Source organism: Manacus candei, unplaced genomic scaffold (genome assembly GCF_025592945.1).
Source record: "Manacus candei isolate 608988 ecotype Guabito, Panama unplaced genomic scaffold, ASM2559294v1 h1tg000086l, whole genome shotgun sequence".
In the NCBI taxonomy this organism is placed as follows: domain Eukaryota; kingdom Metazoa; phylum Chordata; class Aves; order Passeriformes; family Pipridae; genus Manacus; species Manacus candei.
In genome coordinates, this window is record NW_026138134.1 from 1630174 (window position 1) to 1654692 (window position 24519).

At 49.4% G+C, this 24519-nt stretch overlaps 1 protein-coding gene and 1 long non-coding RNA gene across 5 annotated transcripts in view; one reads left to right on the top strand and one right to left on the bottom strand.

Annotated features, from left to right (window-relative positions):
* Window positions 1-21079, bottom strand: part of FLI1 (Fli-1 proto-oncogene, ETS transcription factor) — a 106559-nt gene extending 85480 nt beyond the window's left edge. The window contains exons 1-2 of one of the 4 annotated variants that reach the window (XM_051812451.1): window positions 21064-21079; window positions 2582-2663 (exon numbers count right to left, since the gene is read on the bottom strand). In XM_051812451.1, coding sequence (XP_051668411.1) covers window positions 2582-2620 — 39 coding nt within the window. In that variant the 5' untranslated portion in view covers window positions 2621-2663; window positions 21064-21079. Of the gene's footprint in view, window positions 1-2581; window positions 2664-4565; window positions 5030-9662; window positions 9680-20168; window positions 20308-21063 lie in introns of those variants that run through there. The other 3 variants (XM_051812450.1, XM_051812452.1, XM_051812449.1) reach the window with 3 other exon arrangements.
* Window positions 9442-11683, top strand: LOC127482289 (uncharacterized). The gene is made up of 3 exons (XR_007908486.1): window positions 9442-9537; window positions 9595-9723; window positions 11299-11683. It is a non-coding gene; the product is annotated as an uncharacterized LOC127482289 (long non-coding RNA).
* Window positions 21080-24519: the final 3440 nt, after the last annotated feature.

Here is a 24519-nt window from a genome sequence, read left to right on the forward strand (position 1 = left end):
GGAGGAATGGAGAGCTGAAGTGTCTTTCTTTGGAACACCAAGCTGACTCCACCAGGGCTTGGATGCACAGCCGTGTTTCCCAGCTATGTCCCTGGAACATCAGTCAATCCCAACTCTTGTACAACCAACCAGGCACTGTCAGAACCTCTCTGCTGCCTCTGGGTGTGTCTGAGTCAGTGGAAAGTGCCACCAAGCTCAGAGGGGCCAGAGATTAACCCAATCCACATGTTTCAGGTTCTAACTTCCCTGAATTTAATCCCATTCCCACTTTTATGAACAGCCTCACTGCTCTGAGTGAGCTCCCCAGGTACCACCTTCTCTCACTGGTACTGAGCTGCCCAACCAAACTTTGGAGAGTCAATGGGAGACATTTCCCTTGTGTTCAGAAGATTTTGGATCAGACTCCTGTGAAAATCCTGTTGATTTTTTTTTAAGCACAGGAATAAATCATTTCCCCAACGGCACTGGTGTGAAAGAAGCTTTAGAGACAAAACACCAGAGACAAAATCCTTGCTCAAAATAACAGCAGTGGAGATGAAGGGCTGGAATAAAAGGCTCACACAGCTCCCTCATCCCTCCAACTGGCACACTGGATAAATCCTGTCCTGCCTGAGGAGCTATTCCTGCTGGATCAAGCACATACTCATTCCAAGAGGACTTTGTCCAAGCCCTCTGCCTGCAGGATTGTTCTTAAAGACAAGGTTATCCCGACCCAGTTAGGGACAGACTCGCTCAATCCCGCTGGAATGTTGAATTATTTAGGCCTGGATCTTGGTTCCACTTAATTCAAAAGGAATTTTGCTACTAACTGGGGCAGCAGCTGGATCTGCCTCCCAACAAAAGGCAGTGATGCCAGACTAGAGGATGCCACAGGGCCTTCATCTCTTCCTTGGGAACAGAACAGTTCAATCATTGCCCACAGACAGCAGGTCCAAAGGGAATTCCTGCTAAAGCCAGGCCCAGGCTGGGCACCAGCTTGCTCTGCTTGAGCTGGGAGGGAATTTCACTTCCCAAGACCTGAATTTCCTTTGTTTTCCACAGTTTCTGTTGTTGCAGAATCTGGTCTAAAGTGAAATGGAGTCACCAACATCCCCTAAACACTGAGCTAAGAGTGAGATTTGGGGGGATCTCAATCAAATGGGGAATCTTGACCATTCCTGGTTGGATTTGCTCTGGAAACCTGGTCCATTGAGCTGCACAATCCAATCCAATCAGGGGATACAAGCAGTGCCACACGACCTGGGAGTCATCCCACCAAACTTGATTGCAGCTAATACTCCTAATGAGCTGCCCAAAATGAGCCATAACCCAGGGATTATACACAGAAATCATGCAGTGGATCATTCCCAATAATATGTATGTACAGGAAAATCCCACTTGAGGCCTGGATCCTTGACTAAGGGAAAGCAAAAAAAAAGAGAGACCAAATTCCTGTAATAAATTATTCATTACAAATTATCCACCCAGCTCTAGTTAACACCCTTCTGTGTTTCTTCAGGGAGAGAAGAGCTTGTGTTTTAGATTTTCCCTAAGTGCTGTTGCATGCAGGGTTTGCCTTAAACGTGTAACCCAGATGTCCCAGACTTGGTTTATTTACATTCTTGGGAACTGTTGTGAAAAAAACCCTATATGATGTCAAATATAATATAGTGCTCAACTGAGTTATAAAGGGACAAGGCTGTGCCAACCCTTCTTTGGTATTTGTTTTAATTTTAAGGAAAAGAGAGAGGCAGAAGTGGCAAATCAAAATACATTCTAAGATCCATTTTTTAAATTATAAATATATATATGTGTACAAACAACTATTTAGAGTGCAAGATTTAGAATTATCAGATAAAAAAAGAAATAAACCCAACTGAAGTTAATTTACCTTCTCAATTGTATGGAAGGACTCAGGGAAAACCACCAGGAACACTGTGAAAGACATGCCAGTAGCACACCAGTGCCTGGTGTGACAACCCATTTCTTCGTAACTCAAAGAGGTGTTTTGGTTTAACTCATTAAATATTTTCCCCCTCTAAATCCATTTGAAATGTACCTTTAAAAAACCACAAAACGCCCCGGATCACCTTGCCCGTGGGACTGAGGAGCCGGCAGGGAGGAGGAGCGGAGGGCAGTGCGATGGATTCCGCTCCGGCTCAGCCCCACAGGCTGCCCGGGAAGGCAGAACTCTGGGGGGCAGTTCAGGGATGCAGCGCTGGGAGCACCGCGGGCACCTCGGGCTGGGAGCGACAAACCCCGGCTGGGATGGAGCTCGGGACACCCTCCTGTGACACTGGGATGGCACAACCCCCAAACCGAGCACCAGTGCAGGGCAGTAAAAGACAAGACCACTTTTACATCTTGCTGTTCTCCCAACTTTTGACTCAATCCTGCCCATTTCCAGAAGGATAACTGTGATATTTGAGTCTCTGCCCCCTCTCCCACTGAAGGCAGAGGGATTATTTTCTTTTTTCTGCTAAATTCAGTAAGAAAGAGCAAGGTTTTCAACTTCAATATTCATTTCAACTAATATTCATTATGAATTTGGGAGGATTGTAATTTGTGACATTACCTGTTTAAAGATGCTGTCATGTCTTACCTTGACGTAAGACGAGGTGTCTGGTACAGTCTGAAACATCCTTACTTGCTTTTTAGATATATTTAAAGGTCCTTAATTTGACCTGAAATAAATTAAAAAAAAAAAAAATCAAATCATATACTTGTATGGAGACAAGCAGAGAAATAAAACATCGTTTGAATAATAAAATTAGCAATAAAATTTAAAGAGGAGTGATCAAGTATTTAAGTGTAACTTTTAAAGGACACAGAAACACATCCAGAACAGTAACTAAAACTCAAGTAATATCAGGACTTCACAAAGCAGGGGTTTATTTCTGGTTTTTAATAACAGTTTGGTTGGATTCCCCCTTCTTCTCAGGCAAAGAGCCTTCTCCACTTCTGTCCAGAGCAGAGGGAAATGTTTGACATTTGATTAACTGAATTTCTTAGCCAACAATTAAAAGCCAGCTGAAATACTCATGTTTTCATGTCGAGACTAGTTAACCCTATTGACTTGTATCCAAGGGTTTCACTTGGCTAAGTGAAGGGCAGTTGCCTTTCCTGCCTCATTGAAACCATCCCGAGCCATTAAACCTGCCGGCCAAGATTGATTTAAAGAACCTTTCTCACCAACAATAATTAAACAATAAATTAAAAATAATACCGAATGGAAGTATCGTTCAAAATATTAAATAACCCCAACCCTCAGAGTTGTCACTCTCAGCCCTTCTAGCTCGGATCCTGCCCAAACTTTCCGTCACACTTGCATCAACTACATCTGGTTTTCTGTACTTCTAAGACTTGATGATCTCCCGATGAACGGGGGGGGTTTTTCTGCCTCTCCCCCCCGAGTCATCACTGCAGAGATTAACAACAATCATGAAAAATGTGATGGTGTGTGGGAAAACAGGCACGAAAATATCCCACAACGGATTTTTTTTCCCCTACTCGCTCCTCTCAGGGTCTTTATTCCTTTTGGGAAGCGCCAGAAAGCGATTAGCCGAGTGTAATTAGGGCATCATTAAGAAGCACAAGCACATTCACACACATCCACACCCCCACCTTCCGCACGCGGCTCCCAAGCGCTGCTGCTCCGTCCCGTTTTCCCGGGATGCGGAGGGAAAAGTCGAGACAATTACTCAGAATTTACTACAGAGAAGTGATACGACGGGATTAGGAGGACGCAGAAAGAGTCGCGCACGACACTCGTGGGTTGTTGGGTGTTTTTGGGGAGCTCTGCAGGAAAGGCTGTGGGGTCCTGAGTTAGTTAGTCCAGTTTGTCCTGGTCTAATCCAAGCCAGACCCCGGCGGTTAATCACGGCCCTGGTTAATGAAGCAGCCCGGCCGCTGGAGCTGGGAGAGCCCCGGGCCGGAGCTGTGTCCCCCCGCAAAGCCCGGGGACACCCCCGCGGCCCCGCAACAGCTGCTGACTTAACGGGGAAAAAAAGAGAGAAAGCAAGAAAAAAAAACCCCACAGCCCAACAACTGGAAAATAAAAGTTCGCTATCTGCACGTAACCCCCCTTTTATTGATTTTTCCAGCATTTATTACGCGGCCAGCTGGCACAGGAGGGCAGCCGGCTCCGAACTGGACAATGTGTTTCTGATAAGTACAATTCTTTTTTTCCTGTCGTCCTCCCTCCTAACACATTCCAGTTTCTTTTGCTTCTGAACTTGCACCGGGGGGTGGGGGTAGGCAGAGTGGACGGACGAGGTAATTTTGCTTCGCCAGTAAATTTTCTGGGGTCAAGGATTCCCATATTGGTTTCCCCCGCTCCCCTCTTTACCCCTAATTAGCGCTCTCCCCCCTTCCCCCCCCCCCCCCATCACTTCCCTCTTCTAATTACGCCAGTGCAATAAAATAAATACATCTGCATATTTTGGAGCCCGTTTTCAGAAGTCTACAGTGGATTATTTATCAATCGTCTCGCCCTGCCAGCGTCAGTCGCAATATAAAAGGGCCTCTTAAACTACTTTTAGAATCGCCTCTTGCTTATTCTTATTACCGGGATTTAAATGACTCACCTTTTATACCCTTTCCCCTCAACCAGTGGCAGAGCAGTTTGTAAAGATCCAGGTTGAGACCAAAACCAGAACTCCCCCAGCTGTGGATTACTACCCTTGCCGCTGCAGTTTTGCGAGGAGAGGAGAGATTTAAACTTGTTGGATCCAGAGCAGCGCTGAAGTTAAAATTCCCAGCCCATCCAGACAGGCTGCATCAACCAGGCATTTCCTCAGGGGGCTTCTGTGCTGCTCGCAGCTCCAGGACGTGCTTTCCTTTCCCTCGCTTCTGTGCCCTCCACTTTTCATTTGATTTCCGTTTTCCGCCCTTATCAATATTCCAGCTGTTCCCTCCGATTAATCGCGGCTCTGGGACATCTTCGCCCAATGAGCCCTCCTGGAGCTGCGAGAGACTTTAAAGAACACAGAAAAGGAAAAAAAAATAGGAGGGGGAAAATTCACAACTTTCTTAAAAAAATATTGCTGAGGAGTCAGGCCGAAAAGAGACGCTGAGTGGAGCTCAAGTGCTACTTTAAATCCCCCTTTTTAAACAAGGAAGTTTCAAATATCCGTTTTTAAATCATCGTTCCTTACTTTGAGCTTTTTTCCCCGACTCTTACCTTGGAAATAGTTAACCCGTTTCCCCCTGAAGCAGGACTGAAACCATGACAGAGCACAAGGCTGGGAGAGCCAGCTGGAATCAGCTCCAAAATTTTCTTTTGGACCAAGAACCCAGCATTTCTCCCTGCGAGTCGAAATCTCCAGATCTTTTGGGCTATTTAATAAGAACCGATCAAATAGTAACGCGTTCAGGGAGGGAAAGGAAACACATCTTCAATTCGGGGATGTATTTTTTCCTCACGTTTCTGGTGCATTCTGTCATCTCTGAAGGGATAGCAGATAATATTTTGCACTAACCTGGGCAAGAAATTTCCAGGGATTTTAGTACAACATCATTTTTAACCGTAACCCCCAGAAGGGTTACCAAAACTATTTGGAAAATGTCCTTCCATTCTCTATTCTCTTTCTCTCCTTGCCGGCTTTGCCCCAAATTCCAACATATTGAAACATTTTTCTCCTTAATAAGAGGAACATATAAAGTGAAGGGGTGAAAGGGCAACTTGGGAGCCGTGCCTAGAGCTCCGCACACAATTTGCTCTCTGGTAGACGAGGCGTTTAGCATTCCTCCCAATTTCCAAGGAAAACAGACTCAGACCTGGACCCAGTGACCAGGGACCTCGCCAGAGCCACTTTTTAATATAGAAATTCTTCGCATTCTTTGTTATTATTATAATTGTTGTTGTTTGTGGCAAGAGAAACCGTTTCCTACGCAAGGTAAAGCGACAGGGATTTTAGGGAGACGCTAAGGAAGGAAAAAGCAAAGCGACAGGAGGGACTCGTGACGTGCGGAGAGAGGGGGAACCGGGGGAACCCCAAACCAAAAGCAGCGTTGTCATTTTTAAATGGCTTTAAAATAATAGCGTGCGCGGGGTTAAAAATGCTCTTTCCAAGCCTTAATCTCATTATTCTGCGGGGATGGGAACAACTCCTGCGCCCTCACAACCGAGCCGGCTTGTGAGCGGACCGGCTCACGTTTCAAAGTCATCGTTCATTCTTTTCTCACGTTTCCACGTGTGAATTACACAAAACACGGCGCTGAAGAGGAGCCCCGAGGGCTTTACTATTGTGTTAACAGACGCCTCCTCCCCTCCTTTTCGTTGCGGGGCAGGTAACAGGCGCTTGCATCGCTCCCCCGCGCGTTTTTCCTGTTATTTTCCTTTAGTTTTTAACAAACCTCTGACAGGGAGCCGTGAGCAGCCTCCCAGCCTGCAATGAAATAAACTTTAAAGGCTGGCGTTAACAAAAGAGTCGGGATGTAAAGCACTCCCAAGTTCAGGGGAGATGAGTGCCCTGAATCCTGAGCTGGCTTTGCTGCCCCTTGTAACCAAACCCCACAGCCGAGCGGAGAGACCCCTGTGGCCAGTTGCAGTCATCTTGGGAGCTTTACTAGCCCAAAAGAAAATTGCTGGCAAATTGGAAACAGCTGGAGCATCGCAGACCAAGGAGGAAAAAAAAAAAACCGCCCCCCCTACCCCCCCTCCAGCCTCCTGAGCAGGGAAAGTTGCGGGAGTTTTGTTTATCCAAATAGCTCGGCGGCAGACACGACATCTCCAGTTTTCCTCACCAGACCGTAGGTGACTTGTACATAAGCAACATTTCAACATCCATCACCGGCGGTGATTTCTTCAAGATGCCTCTGAAATCCCTGCGGGCTCTCCCGGGGCAGCCGCTCCCGCCCGTGCCCGTGTCCCCTTTAACGGGGTGCGAGCAACACAAACAGGGACTTAAAACCCACAAAGGGTTTTAGCCGAGGGTGCGGGGGGAACCCGACAAGTGCTCCGTTCCCATGAGCCTGTCAGACGATTGCTGCAACAAATGAAACGGTGGAAAAGCTCCGAGTCCTGCGAAATGTGCTCTTTTCATGTTTTCTATTTATTAGATACGTTAAGAGAAAACAGACTCGCGCGAGTCCCAAATGTAGGCAGAGTATTAAAAGAGGCATGTGAATGCTCCAGCAATTACAGCTGAATTTGATTAAAAACGTCATGAGGGCTGCAAAAGCAGGAGTTACCTGATACACTAACCCTGAGGTTGCTTTAGGATGAATTATAACACAATTCATTTTATTTTAATAGGTCACCATAAGATTAACTGTTTAAGGATGGAGCTGTGCTATAAATGTTTACATCAAACCAGAAAGAAGCAAACTTTACTTTCTGGTTGTTTAGAAATAATGTTTATTACATTTTAAAATTCTTCAACACGTTAATTAGAAATAAGGGGAAAGTATGTGAAGTCAAAAGGAGCTCCAGCGCTTGACATGGAACCACACACGCACTTCTGGGCTTGTTTCCCTTTTCTGGGAGGAAAATGTGGGGATTTTTCAGTGGCCATCCCCATTTCCATGTCCTATGGGAAAATAATGGCAGCATCTTGTTTTCCCTCTGCTCCTCTCATGGCTTGGTCCAAAATTTGGAGGCACTTTGGAGCCTGGGCCTGTGGTCGAGGAGAGCCACCAAAAGCTGAGGTGGTGACTCTGCCTCAGTGAAATCAGCCACACAACACCCAACCCTGGGGGTTTAGGAGGGAGGAAGTTTGAGGATCCATCAGTGATCGAGGGGCAAAAGCTCAGGGGATGAAGGACTTCAACACACCCTGCCAGGTCCTGTTCCCACCGCAGGGACGGAGGCTTTGGACGTGCTTTGGGTGCTACAAACAGATCTCACAGAGTTAGAATGGAAATAGGCTCCTAAATTCCCCCTCCAGAAAGAAATGGTGAAACACAACTGCCACAGAGAGATGTCCATCTGATTTTTCATCTGCTGTGCTGCTGGGCAGCTTTGGGATGAGGCAGTGGCTGCAGATTCTGGTTTTTCCCTGTGCTATCTTTAAGCAACATTTAATAAAAAAGGTACTTGGCTGGAACTCTATGAAGTAGTTAATTATCATTAGCCATATTCCTGACATTAAAATATATTAGTTTTATAGGAAAATCCTCCCTGTTAAAATGTATTTTTATTTTCAATTCATAAAAAGGACAAATTTAGAATTTTGACATGAAAAACAATTTCTGTAATAAATTGCCATCACAAAAAGGTTTCATTCAGATCTCAGAAAGATCCTTTTCAATGAAGATCTACTGTTTCATTTCCACTAATCAATCTAAGTAAAAGCACTTTGGTAAATTCCACTTAAAATCAGCAAAAGCACTATAAATATTTTTGGGAAAGACATTTCAACTTTGCTAAATTACTCTCTACCATGAAAAACACCTTTGAAATAGAATATGTTTCACCCTGGTCTTATATTAGTGATGAATGTGATTAGTGTATTCAAATAAATAATCATAAATTATTGATAAAATCATTATCACAACAAAAGGGAAACTTCAGTTACAGAGATAAAACGAGGGGACAGGGAAAAAAAAATTGCTGTAATTGTTACATTCTATATTATTCTTGAAAAAGGAATGTTAGATGAAGGTTCATGTGTGCCCCAGGAATTTTAATTCCCTTGTTCCCATTCTGCTAAATGGGAATGAGAACCTTTCACTCTTGCTGGGCTGCCTGGGTTTGAGGACGTTTGGATATTTATTTTGACAGTGTTTATTGTGAAGTTGGAAAACGCGAGGGTTTGGTGGTGTTGTTAAAGACTCGATTCTTTACAAAACAGTGGAGTTTCCACTCCTGTTGTTTATAAACATGGGAGGAAATGATTTACTGTCTGTGGGATGTCATGGAACTCCCGTTAAACCAGCCTGGCTTGGTGACTGGTTTGATCCTCAATCCATGTGGGTTGTTTTCCTCTGGATTTTAACCAGTCTTCAGCAACATCCTCCTGCAGGTTGTATTGGGCAGAATATAGGTGTTACAATGACATTTGCTGGCCCAAATAAATTCACAGACAAAAGGGTGGGAAGGAAAGTTTAAGGATGGTGTGATAAGACCTTAGATCCCACGACAGCTTGGTGGGCAGAGTGGGACAGGAATCCCTGAGGCAGAGGGATCTGATTCCTTATGGAAGAGGTGGAATCCCTGAGGCAGAGGGATCTGATTCCTTATGGAAGAGGTGGAATTCCTGTGGCAGAGGGATCTAATCCCTTAGTGGCAGAGGCAGGACAGGGACCATCTCAAACCCTTCACTCCACACAAGCTCTGCTCCCCAGCATGAAGCCTCTGCTCTCCTGGGGCCTCACTGCTGGACACGTGGCCCTGACGACACCTTTTTTCCCCAGGATTTTTGTGTTCAACCCCTTCACTGTTTGTTGGGTGACACGACTGTGACACACCCTGCAGAGGTTTGTCTGGGTGGCCACAGCCCCTGGTGACAGCACTGCCACCCCTGCCAGGTCCCCAAATGCAAACAGGTCATGCTGAGGTCCCCAAAGGAGGATGGGTCATGCTGAGGTCCCCAGAGGAGGATGGGTCACGCTGATGTCCCCAAAGGAGGACGGGTCATGCTGATGTCCCAGAGGAGGATGGGTCACCCTGAGGTCCCTGAGGGAGCTGGGCCATGCAGAGGGGCCCTTCCCAGCAGAGATGCCACAGGTGAACGTCTCACCCCTGGCAGAGTCTGGGCTCTCCTCTCCTTCATGCCCCAGAAGTTGTGAAGATTCAGAGGGGTGAGAGAACCCAGCGGGTGGGACACAGCCCCTGAGGGGACCTCGTCACCCCCGAGGGGAGAGGGGTCTGTGCTGGGGGTACCCTGCTGCTCCTGAGGGGAGAAAGGTCTGTGCTGAGGGGACCTGCTGCCCCTGAAAGGTGAAGGGTCTGCACTGTGAAGGGCTCGTCTGCCCCTGAGGGCACAGGGTCTGTGCTGAGGGGACCCTGCCATCCCTGAGGGGAGAGGGGTCTGTGCTGATGGACCCTACTGACCCTGAGGGCACAGGGTCTGTGCTGAGGGGACTCATCTGTCCCTGAGGGCATGGGGGTCTGTGCTGAGGGGGACCTGCTGCCCCTGAGAGGACAGGGGTCCGTGCTCAGGGGGCTCTTCACCCCCTGGGGGGACCCTGCTGCCCTTGGTGGGGTGAGGGGACATGGAATGGAGCCCTGAGGGAGGTCCTGCAGCCCTGTCCTCGACAGACAAAATGGGGGCGTGTGCTGAGGGGAGAACCCACCCTGTCACTCACAGCCTGACCTGTCACAGCCTGTCCTGTCACTCCCTGTCCTGTCAGTCACAACCCGACCTGTCAGTCACTGCCTGTCCTGTCACTCACAGCCTTCCCATCAGTCAGAGCAGTCACAGCCTTCCTGTCAGTCACACCCTGACCTGTCAGTCACACCCTGAGCTGTTACAGCCTGTCCTGTCAGTCACAGCCTTCCTGTCAGTCACACCCTGACCTGTCAGTCACACCCTGACCTGTCACAGCCTGTCTTGTCAGTCACAACCCAGCCTATCAGTCACACTCTGACCTGTCACTCACAGCCTGACCTGTCAGTCACAGCAGTCACAGCCTTCCTGTCAGTCACACCCTGACCTGTCACACCCTGTCCCCTCAGTCACAGCCCATCATGTCAGTCAGAGCCCAACCTGTCAGGGCTCCCACATCTTCCAGCTCTGCCACGCCTTTCCCCCCCAGTTTCTACTGTGCCCCTTTGACTGAACAAAACCAACATTTACCATCCCAAAGGAGCCCCCACCACTCCCTTTCTCTTCCACGTGCCTGCCCAGCTGACCCTGACTAGAAAAATAGAAGAAAATAAGTAAAAGAAATTAAAAGCTCTTTTCTCTCTCTGGCAGAGTTTTGCCTCTTAAGAAAAGAGAAGTAGCTGTGACCCCAAATTCACTGCAAGATTCACCGTTGCTTTGCTTTTTGGTGAATTTTGCATGAAGAACCTCTTCCAGAAGACATAACAATATTTATTCTTTCTATATAAAACACAAGGATGCCCTTGTTTCCAGCACAGCTCCCTCTCCTTGTATAGCCCAGCTCCACAGCCTGTTCCCTTTTCATCTGCTTGCTCTGGGATTGCTTATTTCCTTTTTTTTTTTTAATAAGCAAAACCCTAAAGTCTTGTCCTGGTGCTCCCTTAGAGCATCCCTGACCACCCTGGACTGGAGCTCCTGGAGGAGCTGCTGCTCAGGAGAGACCAGGCAGCCCCTGAGGACACTTCTGGAGCTCTACAGGGGCTCCACCTGCTCTGGTCTCCACAGAAAACCAACCATCCAAGCAAACACATCCATTATTTCTTTCCAGAGGTTAATTTCTTGGAAACATCTCACCTTGTTTTTGATCCACTGTGGATGGTACAGGAGCTGAGCAGGAGAGAAGAGAGAGAGAAGAAAGGCAGCTCCACCAAAAGCCACATAAACAGCTGAATGAATGAAAAGGATTAAAAATAACACCCAACCCCGAGGTGAAATTAGGAGAAATAAATGGCTAAAACAGGAGCTTGATGCTATTCCAAGTGTTTTGACAGGGGAGCATGTTTCCCATTCCACTTCTCCGCTGAGAGGGTTTCTCTTCGAATTAGATGAACCATAAAATAGAGAGGAAATTTAGAACAACACAGTAAAATGGTGTTTTACAGCCCTTTCCACAGAAGGTTTTCCCTTGAAGAGCTCTTACACCCTGGGCCTTGTCTACGCACTGTCACCAGACAGCTCGGGCTGCACCAGTCGCATTAAAGCGTTTCAGTGCCCGGCGGAGCAGCCTCTCCATGGAGAGGGGCTTTATAAGGGAGAGTAACTGTTCCCATATGGAAAGGAGCGATGAGTTGGGAAGTCTCTCTGGTTAATATTATGAAGTGCTCACTCTGAGCTTTTGCTGTATTGTGAAATGACTCAGGGTCAGGGCATAGCCCTGTTCTCCTGCAGGGCCTCCAGGACATCCCTAATGGAATAGAGACAACAGAGAGACTGAGTTCAGCTTTGATCAGGGCTTTATGGGCCAAAGAAATTGCCTGGGACAGGAAGAAATTGTTCCCCATGCAAGGAAAGGAGATGGGAGTAATGAAGGTTTTATAGAATCCAAGAATTGTTTGGGTTGGAAGGGACCTTAAAGTTCATTTTGTTCCAATCCCTGCCATGGGCAGGGAACCTTCCACTACCCTCAGACAACACAAGTGTGGAGGGGATGAAACTGGGATTTGAAGTGGATTTCACAGGGAAAGGTGTGTGGGTGAAAGAGGAATCTGTGTGAAGGAGGAGGGGAGGTTTGTTTCCCTTTTGTGCCAGTGATGGAAGGCAGTAGAGGAATATCCTGGCATATCCTGGCATCCCTGCCCATGGCAGGGGGTGGAATGAAATGATCTTCAAGGTCCCTCCAACCCAAAGCATTCCCTGATTCCATGAATACACTCGGAGGGGCTGGAGCAGAGGCACTGCTGGGAGCACTGGTTATCACCAGTGGCCTGAGCACACGGATCCTGGGGTGTTGGAGCCCACAACTGAAGCTAGATGTGTGTCAGGACAATGTTGGAGCCCACAACTGAAGCTAGATGTGTGTCAGGACAATGTTGGAGCCCACAACTGAAGCTGGGTGTGTGTCAGGACAATGTTGGAGCTCACAACTGAAGCTGGGTGTGTGTCAGGATGATGTTGGAGCTCACAACTGAAGCTGGGTGCGTGTCAGGATGATGTTGGAGCCCACAACTGAAGCTGGGTGTGTGTCAGGATGATGTTGGAGCTCACAACTGAAGCTGGATGTGTGTCAGGACGATGTTGGAGCCCACAACTGAAGCTGGGTGTGTGTCAGGATGATGTTGGAGCCCACAACTGAAGCTGGATGTGTGTCAGGACTGGGACAACAAGGGCAGGAAAACTGAAGATGCTGGAGCAAGTAAACTGCAGAATAGCTGAGCCCCAATGAAAGGCTGGGCCAGAAAACCCCCCAGTCAACCAACCAAAGGAGAATGGTGTTGACTCAGGCAGTTAAATCAGTAAGATCAGCACTAAATCAGTGCACAATGTGGGGTGGTCCAGGGTTCTCCAGCTGGTGGCTGTTGGAAATCAGTGTCACTCTGGTCTCCATAAGGCTCTCTTTATACTCAGTAGCTAAGATATGAAAGGTATGTCATAAATTACAGATTTTAAGGTAAAACCAGACCATCTGCCCTAAAGAACACAGTTTTCAATTTTTTCCTGCTTAGAAACAACCATCGGAGCATGAAAACTTCATCCAGCTGGTCTTGCAGAGGAAGAGCATACACCCTCACCTTTTCATTGCACAGCCATGCTTAGAGACACATTTTGGGCTGCCTAGAACAAGGTGAATTACTGTTCTCGGATACAACCAGCCCAGATATTTTTGTCCTTAAAATCCATTACAGATGAAGCCTACATGCTTTTCCAGTTACCATCAAAAACCTTGTGCACGTGGGGATAAAAGGTGATTATAAAAATATCCCGGTGATTATAAAAATATCCCAGTGCCCATGTGAGCAGCTGCTACCTCGTCCTGTTGGTCTGAAGGCACATTGCTCTGGGTGGCACATGAACAAAGACCAGATGATGCTCTGGGCCCCAGGGAGGGTCTAGATTTACACAGCACATCACAAACCCCTCGGTGTGACCGAGGGACCCGCTGGAGCCAGCATGTGCTGCACGATCCTGGAAAACCAAGTAGTTTGTTTTAGGAGCCTGCCTATGGATTGAGGAGCTTACATTTGGGCTCCTAACTGGAAAATATCCCAAGTCTATAAAGAGATCAAGATGTTTCCCTTTTCTATCACAATCACAACCCCCCTGGACCATTAGAGGTGAATCCCCTCTAAGAACTGGAGTCGTGACACTGAGTCACATCCTTGGCTCTTTGGAGGTGTCCGGTTGCTCTCTCAGCTTGTTGACTCTGCTCCAGTCACTTGCCTTATTTCCTGGACTTATCTTCCCTACCAGATTTCCCCTCCTCTCTCTCCCTCCTGTGGCTCATAAACACTTGAAATCTCCTGTAAAGCCAATCTGGGCTCACAGCCTGTTGTGAGTACAAGCAGCAGCAGATAGCAGCAGATAAGGAGCCAGGCCACATTGTCTTTTTCCAGCCTGCAGCGAGAGTTCACTTTTAAATCTGAAAATTGTTTGCTTAAGGAAAAGGAAATGTGCACGTATGTGCTGGGGGGCAGCGAGAGAGGGGAGGAAAAAGAGGAAGGGAGCTGTTTAAGAGCCCAGATTGGGGCGTAGGAAAGGGAGGATTGATGGAGATTGATGAAGGAAGTTCAGCGAAGGTCCCGGTGCAACAGGCACTTGTAAACCCTGTGCTCCTGTTATCCTGCCCTGTTCCTAAACATCAGACCATTCCCAAAGGGGAGGAGGTGTTTCCGCAGCAGAGCCCTCGGATGACCAACCAGCTCCCTCCAGGCACTCCCAGGCCAAGCTTTGCTGCAGTTTTGCTGCACTGACACCCAGTTGCTCCAGCCATGGGGAAGGACTTCAGGCTGTGTCCACATGAGAGAAGTTCTGCTGAGCCACCGTGCTGATGGTGGGACTTAATCACTAAACTGGTCAAAAATCCCAGAGTGAACACACTTGTACTCAGTGCTCAACCTAGAATGGTAGGAAATCTCTATCCCTGCTGTCTGTCATCCTGTGTGCATGAAAAGTGCTACATATTCCTGGTTACAATGACCAACAAATGGGCTGCCCCAGGTGCAGCTGCCTTGGCTCCTGTTTGATGGCACAGGATAATGTCTGTGTTGGGGGTGCTGGGGGAGGTGGGAATGCTCTTGTGGTGGAGGAAAACTGTGGAGCTCTGTGGATGTAAATGCTCTTCCATCCCTCCCTGTGTGAGGCAGGGATGGTCCCCTCAGCTGTGCCACTGCAAGGATGCAGCAGAGCTGCCAGGTTTGGGTCACAGTGGCAAAACATTCCTATGGGAAGAGAAATCTGCTCAGAGAGAGCACATTCAGCAGCCTCAAAATGCTTCTCTCTGAACTGTGCAGAGTTTCCTTTTGATCTCTGAGGTGCTGAGATATTCCAGCTTCCATGGATCAGATAATGACTCAGGGCCCGAGGCAGCCCAGGTCTGAAGGGAATGATAAAGGCAGTTTGTGATCCCTGCATGGCAAGTGCTATGTAAATCTGTGAACTGATCTCCTGATGGTGCTGCAGTCAATAAAACCCTCGGTTGTCTCTGCTGGGTGTAAGATTCAGACCTTCTTCTGTGGTAAATTTGGAGACATAGATGTGTATTCCTTGAGAAGCTGGGATACAGCAGGGATGCAACCAGTACAGGGAAATCTGAGGGGCTGATCCTCCTGTCTGAGCACACTTAGGATCCAGGCAGCTCTAAGGTGCATGTGCATGCACCCACGTTTTTACACAGCTTTCAGAGCAGCTATCCTTAAAGAATAATCTTGGGGAACAAACACACTGGAAACAACCAGAAACAGGAGAAATTACCATTGTTTGGGTTGGAAGGAACCTTAAAGATCACTCATTCCAACCCCTGCCACGGGTGGGGACACCTTCCCCAGACCAGGCTGCTCCAATGCCTCATCCATTATAAGGATTGAGAGAACAGAGAAGAAATTGGACTGGCCATTGATGCCTTCTTTATCAGTGCACCGGGCACGCCTCATTTGGAAAACTCATTTCCTGGGATCAGAGAGGCTCTGATGAAGCTCCAGGAGCTGAAAGAGGAATATGAGCTGCTAACTGAACTGGTGACCAAGTGACAGCTCCTCGACCTGCAGCGAGTGGACTGCAGAGCAAAGTCTGTACCTACAGAAGGAAACAGTTCCTGGTGGGACTGACAGGACTCCCTGGCCCCAGGGAATGGCTGTGGGAGTTGAGGACTGCTGGGCTTTGTCACATGCAACTTGAAGAGTTCATTTCACAGGCCTGTCCTTCATTTTTTCTGTGTTTTGGTTCCCCATCTGCAAAGCAGAGATAATGGCAGGGCTGCATTGCCCAAGTCCCCGTGAGATAACTCTGCCCATGGCAACAAGGGCAGTGCAATGCTGCAGATAGCAGGGGGTGCTGAGGGCACAGAGCTGCCTTGTGTCAAGCCTGGCTTTGGCTGGGAAAGGATGGAGCAAACCAGGAGAGCCTCCCTTCGTTCCCAGAGAAACTGGGTGCAGGTCTCACGCAGGAGGAGTGGCTGAAGGACCAGATGAGTTAATTTTAGGCTGGAGGTGCAGCTCAATCCATGTGGATTCTTTGCTCCATCACAACTTCTCACCTCCCCACCCCATCTCTGACCTCCCTCAGGACAATCCTTCATCTTGCTCATGTTTACACATCACCACTGAAGTAGAAGGGCAATGAAAACAGATGGCAGCTGCAAACTCCCAGCTCCTGTGGCTGAACTGCCAAAAAATGGCCTCAAAAAACAGGGGGTGGAAATCTGAGGGGCTGGAGGGCTGCTAAAATCCCAGCCCTGAGCCCCTAGCTGAAGGCAGGGAAGGTCTTTTTGGGCTTTCCCTGGCCTGGACCCTCTGTGGTAGAGTGGTTTGAGCTCCTGTTCTCCATCCTGGCCCATTTCCTGGCTCCCTGTGACACTTTGATTCATAGTGCCCATCCACCCAGAACCACCCAGGGAAATGGGAGCTGAGCCAGGCAGCCCCAGTCATTCGAGTTCCCCTCAGGGGGAGGAAGAGAGGCTGAAGATAAGATCGATTCATTTGAGCCAGATCCCATTTTTCACTGGCCAATTCCAAGTGTGATCCCTCCAGGAGGAGCAGGATGTGATCTCTCCAGAAGCAGGATGTGATCCCTCCAGGAGCAGCAGGATGTGATCCCTCCAGAAGCAGGATGTGATCCCTCCAGGAGCAGCAGGATGTGATCCCTCCAGGAGGAGCAGGTTGTGATCCCTCCAGGAGGAGCAGGATGTGATCCCTCCAGAAGCAGGATGTGATCCCTCCAGGAGCAGGATGTGATCCCTCCAGGAGCAGCAGCACTGCCACTGTCCTCAGTAGAGTCAACACCAAGTGACGTGCAAGAAGATTCTTTGCCCTCAGAGCTGCCTTTCCTTGGCTGGTTCCCCCTGCAGGATGCCAACACTTCCTGGGCACCAGGACATTTAGGTCTGCCCCAGACCCAAGGGCTGACCCCGTGCCCCAGTGTCCCCACTCCTGTTCCCCCAGACTTTGGAGCCTCAAACCCAGGGGTGTTTGCAGCCCTGGTGAGAGCTCCTTGTCTGGAGAGCTCTGGTGATGGTTCCTCTTCAGCTTGGCACAAGACAGGCTCTCTCCCATTTCCCATCCTATTATCCTTTTCATAAAAACCAACTTTAACAGGCCTATTTTATAATGTTTGGGTTTTGTTTGCTACTGTAGTCGTCAGCCAGCAGCCAGATGGCAAGGCAGCACAGGCCAGTGCTCCAGGGAGCTTTCCAAGTTCCTGGTCGAGACAATGACACAATTGAGGACAAATAAACAGAAACAGGAGCAGAGTCAGCGAGGGCAGAGCACCAGGACACGGGAGCAGGAGGAGACCAGCCCTGGACTGAGGATCAAAGAGGTGCCTCAACCACAGGAGGAGTCCAGGTCGTGGCTGCAGCCTTGCCCTGGTCCTCTCTGCCCCAGCACCCAGTGGAAGATGCTTCAGGAGAGGGTACAAGGAGTGTCCTGGAGAAGGATGTAACAGCACTGCATGGCAATTGCTTTTTTTAGTCTTTCTTTGTTATAAGGTGTTCTGCAAATGCATAAACTCTGTTTTCTGTGTCCTCGTGTTCCTCGTGCCCCAACTCACCCCATTCCTCCCTCTGTGTCCTCAGCTGCTGACTTTTGCCAAATCTGTATAAATTTAATGTGGCTGGGACAGCCAGCCTTTAGAGGCTGTTTGGTTGGAGTCAGCCAAGGAGGTGGAGAGGAGAGGGGAGTAAGAGCAGAGTGGGGACATGGCTCAAGCTTCCTGTCAGGAGCCCAGCTCCCCCTCCTGCAGCCCCCAAATGCTCACAAATATCTCTTGAATTCAGACTTTTCCCCAAGTGTTTTCAAATTTGAAATGTCCTGGTTTGGTAGTTGTCAAATGCATGTATTTTTATTTCCATCCTAAGGACCATTTGGTTAGAAATGTTGGATTCTATTTCAAACAGCACCAAAGCTCAGTATTTAGGTGTTTCAGTTCTTTAAAAAAATAAATATTCCTATTTTCATGACTCCTACTCCCCTTTCTCATTTTTTAGCTGGAATAGTCAAAGCTTCAAAATCACTGATGAATGAGAAAGTGCATTTTTTGCCCTGGCTGGTGGAGTTGAGTTTAGTGGGACCATGATACAACCAGCTGTCAGGAAACTCTGGTTTTACGTCTGAAAGCTAAAAGGTGATTACACTGCTGCCATAAATACAATGATCTGCCAGTTGTAGTTTGTTCCTGATGCATCTGCAGTATCAGAGGGCTTGGCAAGGGTTGGGCTGAAGGATGAGGGACGAGGGCAAAGCAGTGTATGGACACTCTGCCCAGGGTCTGTCTACCTGGGAATTCCAGACACAGCCCTGGTGTCACCCAGGGGGGAGATTCACATTCTCCAGCATGAATTTTCTCCTGGGTAGCCTGTACAGCCCCGTGGGGATTGTCCCTCTCCATCCCCTGTGCAGATCAATGGGTCTGGTCCCCTCCTGCCTCCCACTTCTTTAAATCCCTCTCCAAAGCAATGCCCCAGATTTTGCCCTGGAATAAAATCAAATCCTCTGAAATTTACTGCAGTGATTATGAAAATTTCCAGCTCTTTTGTCTCCTGAGGAAGGAGCCTTACCCTGGAAAACTCACCATCCCAAACACCTCCTTCCCCAGCACAAGCTCTGGCTCTGGACACACAGACACAGCACGAGAGGAGTCGCTGCAGGAGGGTGAATTATTCTTTTGAAGTGGCTTCCGACACTAAAAAGTCCCTTGTGCTGGGTGTTGTGATTGCTGGCCAGTTCAGAAAGGGATTTTTGGGAGTCTAGGTGTCCTCATTTCCCATTTTCCTCAGGAAAATGGCTGTAGTTCTAGGTGAGTTGGCTCCAATGATTGCACCAGTTGAAACCACAATGCTTAGAGGAAAAGTTTCCCTCCTGTAAAACTGGAGCTTCAAAATCCCATATATTCCCAGTGCACAAGTGTAATGGATCACAGGTCACTTCTCTCTAAGTTTCCCCACCCCATGCATGCACTTTTAACCTGTTAAATTCAGATCATCTGCCAAGGTGGTGACAATCATTCCAGCCTGAGAGAAATCCTGTCCCTACACAGGGGCACAACCAGTTCCTCTGGAATTACTCAGATTTTTCATCCTATTGAGCAAAATACAAGGTCACCTAGAGAAAGATGCTGCACTTGGTGGCACGTGGAAATACCAGCAAGTGTTTTCACCGAGGCCAAGACCTTGCTGTTCTCTGCTTCAGACTCCTCCTCTCACCCAGAGCAGCTTCACAAGGCACAGAAAGGTTTCCAGTTTTGAAGGCATGAGATTATTCACTGCCCTGACGAATCCCAAAATTGCCAAGGAAAGATGTGCATCATGGTATTTTCCACTTGGCTGGGCAGCATTGGATGGACCCAGCTGGAGGTGAGCAGCCTTGGCAGACAAGGAGAAGGATGCTGGAGCTTCCCATGCTGGGCAGGGCAGCACCACCCAGAGAAGGAGCTGCTCTCTGTGCAAAGAACCCAGTTTCTGCTCCCTGAGCACTAAAACTCTGATTTTCCTTGTTTATTTTACTTATCTCCTTGCTCCAGGGGAATTCAATGATGCAGAGGGTAGAGCTCAAAGCTGGGTAGAGTGGCAAGTCAATCAGGTTTGCTGGGGTCAGGTAATCTCTCTGCAGTTCTGCCTGGGCCTTTTTAAATGACTGTGGAGGAATGAGCATGGGCAGCTCCAGAGAGGCTGGTTGGGAGGCACTGAGTGGAATATCTGTCTTTATTTAAGTTGGAAGCGGCACTGCTCTTGCCTTTCTATTGCCCACTGAGGTCACCTCTGCAGCCTTTTGCTCTGGCTCCCTCCTGCTGGGACCCACCGGCCTCTCTGCCCATCAGAGGTGTTTTTCTTTGCTCTGCTGGTTCCAGGCTCTCTGGGAGAGCTGCTTGGAAGCCAGAGCCTGTCACCAAACCAGAGCTGCACCTCTGCCAAATGATTCATTTCTCCTGACTTCAGACTTTATATATATATTTATATATATATAAGTGTATATTTACATATGTAAAACCTACCACAGCAGTGGCTGGGAGGTGCCAGTGCCCTCCTGTGACATGTTGTTGCTCCCTGGCTTTGCTCCAGGGATCCTTGTCCCCAGCCAGGAGGGGTGGGATGGGGGTCACTCTCTTGGGGGCAGCTGCTTTGAGCAGGGATTGGGTTCAGCTCCCAGCTGCAGCAAAGCTCAGACCAAGCAAGACAAACTATCCCACTGTCTGGCTCCAGCATCGTGGCACAGTGCTCTGGTGAGCAGATCCCAACTCTCAGCTGAGATGTGAAGGATGTGCAAGATGATCCAGACCTTCTAAAGAATTAGAGTCTTTTCTAACATTAATGATTCTAATGATTCTATGAACATTCCATGAGTCTGTGACTCCAAGATTCCAGGATTCCATGATTCTATGACCCAGTCACAGCCTGTCAGCTGTGGTTACTGGGCTTTCTTTAACCAACCACATGCTCTGGCACAAACTTGGAGGCAGATTCAGGCCCAAGGAGTGGCCACAGAGGCCCATGGAGGCACGGCCCAGGCTGGGGTCTAATGCCCTCAGACCTGGCACTGACTGCAAAGCCAGCCTGGGGAAAGGGGGGGTGTTTTCACATGGGTTTACACCTGGAGGGCTCAGGGTCTGAGCTGAAACCAAGGACTTTAAACAGTGCAGGAGGTGGGCTGGGGCTCTGGGGGAAGCTGAGAACTGGCCCCACTTTGGTAGAGCTGAGGTTCCCCTGGGCACAAAGCCAGGGTGGGACGTACCCAGGGGGATTGCACCAGCCTTGAGGTGCTGCTGCAACCCAGGGAGCTTCCCTTTCTGTGGGGCCCAAAATGGGCACTGTCAGACCTGCCAGAGCACAGCGTTCCCAGGGACACCCCACGGACTGGGCAGTGCTCAGACCATCCCAGAAAGGACTCACCTCAGTCTGGGCTCGAGGCTCTTGGGTTTCCACTCCCAGGTGCTCTCTGTGGGTGCTCCTGGGCGAGGTACTGTGCCAGGAGCCACCCACAGAATCACAGAACCACGGAATCAACCAGGTTGGAAAAGACCTCTGAGATCATCCAGTCCAACCCTTGATCCAACCCCGCTGTGGTTCCCAGCCCATGGCACTGATGCCACATCCAGTCTCACCTTCAACACCTCCAGGGATGGGGACTCCACCCCCTCCCTGGGCAGCCCATTCCAATGGCTGAGCACTCTCTGGAAAGAATTTCTTCCTGATGTCCAACCTAAACCTCCCCTGGCACAGCTGAACACCCAACCCTCTTGTCCTACTGCTGGTTCCTGGGAGCAGAGCCCGACCCCCCCTGGCTCCCCCCTCCTGTCAGGGAGTTGCAGAGAGTCAGGAGGTCTCCCCTGAGCCTCCTGTTCTTCAGCCTCAACACCGCCAGCTCCCTCAGCCTCTCCTCACAGCACTTGTGCTCCAGTCCCTTCCCCAGCTGGACACACTCCAGCCCCTCAGTGTCCAGCTCCCTGAGGTGCTTTGCTCCTTGTTGGCTTCCCAAACTGTACCTGTGGAGCTCCAGAGCACTGCCCCCAGCCTGTGCCAGGGCCTCTTTGCACTTTGGGATGGGTTTGCAGCAGGGAATGAGAACACTTCCTCACCACCCAGGGCTGCCATGAACACAGGCAGGATGATGTCAGGTACACATGGAGTGGGAATGAGTGTCCAGCAGAGACACCCAGGCAGCAGGAGGGACACAGAAACCCACGGGGTCACCCCTGGGAGAGGGGTGTCCAAATCCCTGTGGCTCTCACATCCCTGGGGACAGAGATGCTTTTCCCTGGGAGCACCTGTGGGGTCACCATGCCATGAGGCTTTTGTGGGCAGTCCCAGCACAACCCATAAAACACAGACTGTGCCCTGCAGGATCCGTGGATGCTCCTTCTTTCCCTTTCTTTTCACGGTTATTTTTTGTTGTTGTTTTTGCTTTATTGGTCTGAGCAGATGTTCTAAACATCTGGCAGCAGCATGTTTGTTCTGTAGGCCCTTCTGTGTTGTGTTAGTGACAAAGCAGCAGAGAAAGGAGCAGGAATGGCTCTGGCACATCTTTTGCTGCACAATCCAGATGTTTTGGCATCTGTGCTGCTTTTGTGCTGGTACTCAGTGGCACCCTGTGGCTGTCCTGCCATGGCCCCAGTTAAACTGGGCAACTTCCAGTGTCTCCCAGTGCCAGGAAGCCTAGTTTTGAGAAGTGGTACAGAAGGAGATGAATAATCAGCGGGGTTAAGTCTGAGGTTTGGCTTTGGTAGGCTCTGCTCCATGACCTCCTCTCCAGCGTGCTCCAAGTGCCACGTAGTGAAGTCCTGGCTGGAAGTTTTCCCTGAAGAAAGGTGATGATGAAATCCCACTTTATTTTCTAAGCACAAAGATTTCACAGCCTCGTCTCAACTGCAGAGCAGAAACACTGGTAGGAAACTACAAATCAGTAGTTTATTTAAAGAAAAGAGACAACCCAATCCTTAACAAAAATAAATGAGGGGCATAAGGGAAAACATTTGTTTTTCCACTTTTGAGCTAAGAAGTCCATTTGTAATGTGTGTGTGGAAAAAAACCCGTGCAGGGTTGTGGCCAAGCTCCATTTGGGAGCATCCCCCGTGTGTCACCAGCCCCAGGGCAGCTCTGCAGCTGTGGTTTGAACCACCCGCCTGCAGGGAGCAGGCAAGTCCTTCCTCCACAGCCCCACTGGCCCAGCTCTCCTTTCTGGAGACAGCATTGTCTGGAAGCAGTGTCTGTCTCCCTGAATATTCACTGATAAAGCCCTGGCTCGCTGCTCCAGAAGTGAAACAGGGAATTTATCCCACACCTCCACGGAGAGCAGAGTGCTGGGAGACTGGAGAGTGTAAAACTCGTGTCAAGGCACAAAAAGTCCTTGGCCTGGGCTTCGGGTTGTGAAAGTTGAGGTTGCTCTGCTGACATCAATCCTGATTTGCTGCAGGGAGGTGAGGAATTCCGTGACTGCAAAGGAATATTCCCAAGCCAAATTGTCCTCCCGTGCTGTGGTCGGAGCAGTAAAGCTCCAAACCAGCTGGCTGCTCTGTCTTCCCTCAAACCAAAAGGGGATTTGTGTTTTTACCATATTGCCCATCAACTTCAATTATCTTCCTTATCCCTCTCTGTGGGAGACAAGATCCCTGAAGTGAGCCAGGAGGGGAAGAAATACATACTTATAGAAACAAGTGTGTTAATTCTCCCATCTCCCCATCTCCAGGGGAATGGATAGAGAAGGGAGGGGGATGAAACAGGACTGGATCTTGTTTTGGAGAGAGCTGTTGAGGGGTGCCAGGGGGATGTCTTCAGCTCATCAGTCACCATGGATGGGGCTTTCCAGGACTTACAGAAGGATCACGGAGCCCCTGAGGGTTTCAGGTGCCATGGCAGGTTGCTGCATCCCATCTCCCAGGTGGCTCAGCTCCCTGCAGAAGGGATGGATTGTTAGTGTCTATCTGGGGATTGGGATGTGTGGAGGATTAGAGGAATTACCAAAGGCTTGCAGGGCACTGCTGGTGCACTCGGGGGAAGGGGGTCAGAAGGTTATCAGCCTGATGGAGAAGCTGTATTTCTTGTATATCTTTCCACAAGAGGAAGAAACCTCAACTAGGCTGTAAAACCCCACCAACTGCTCCTTCTTGGTGGCACTGTAAGATTTAGGGGACATCCAGGAGTCTCCTGTGCCTCAGGGCAGCAATTCCTGAAGAAGGACTGAGTCCACAGAGTCCTTCTTCTCCTGCTGGGACCTGCCAGAGGGCTCAGGGCTCAGGGCAGTTGGTCAGATGGGGCATGAACAGAACTGAAAGAGGGCTGTGAGCTCCCCAGGGCTGCCAGGGGAACGTCCCTGCCAGAGAGACAAGCGAGATGAGAAAATGCAGAACTGCTTCGTTTGTCTCAGTTTGGGGAAGTGAGAGGGAAAACTCCCACTGCAAGTGCTACAGTGCTGCCCAAACAGATCCAGCAGGAGCATTTGCACAGTCTTGGAGCAGGAGGATGTTTCCTTTGAGCTTGGAAGGAGGCAGCCCAGCCCAGTCAGAGAAACCACGGTCCTCATGGGCACAGGGAACATCCTTCCATCCAACACCTGCCTGTGCCTCCAACAGGGAGCCATGGGCTGCTCACACAGTGCAGCCCAAAACTGCTCAAGCCAAGGTCTGCAGCCCAGACAGCAACGATTTCCACCTCTCCATGAAGATGCTTTCCTCCACCTCTCCATGAAGATACTTTCCTCCTCCTTCCCCACCCTTGCCCCCTATCCATGGGGACAGAGAGGGCTCTGTGACGGCCCCGGGGGGAGCTGGTGGAGCAGAGCGGGGTCCAGCCCGTGCCGCGGGTCCTCCCCGCGCTGAGCTGCCGCCGCCCGGCTCCCAGAACACTCTGAAA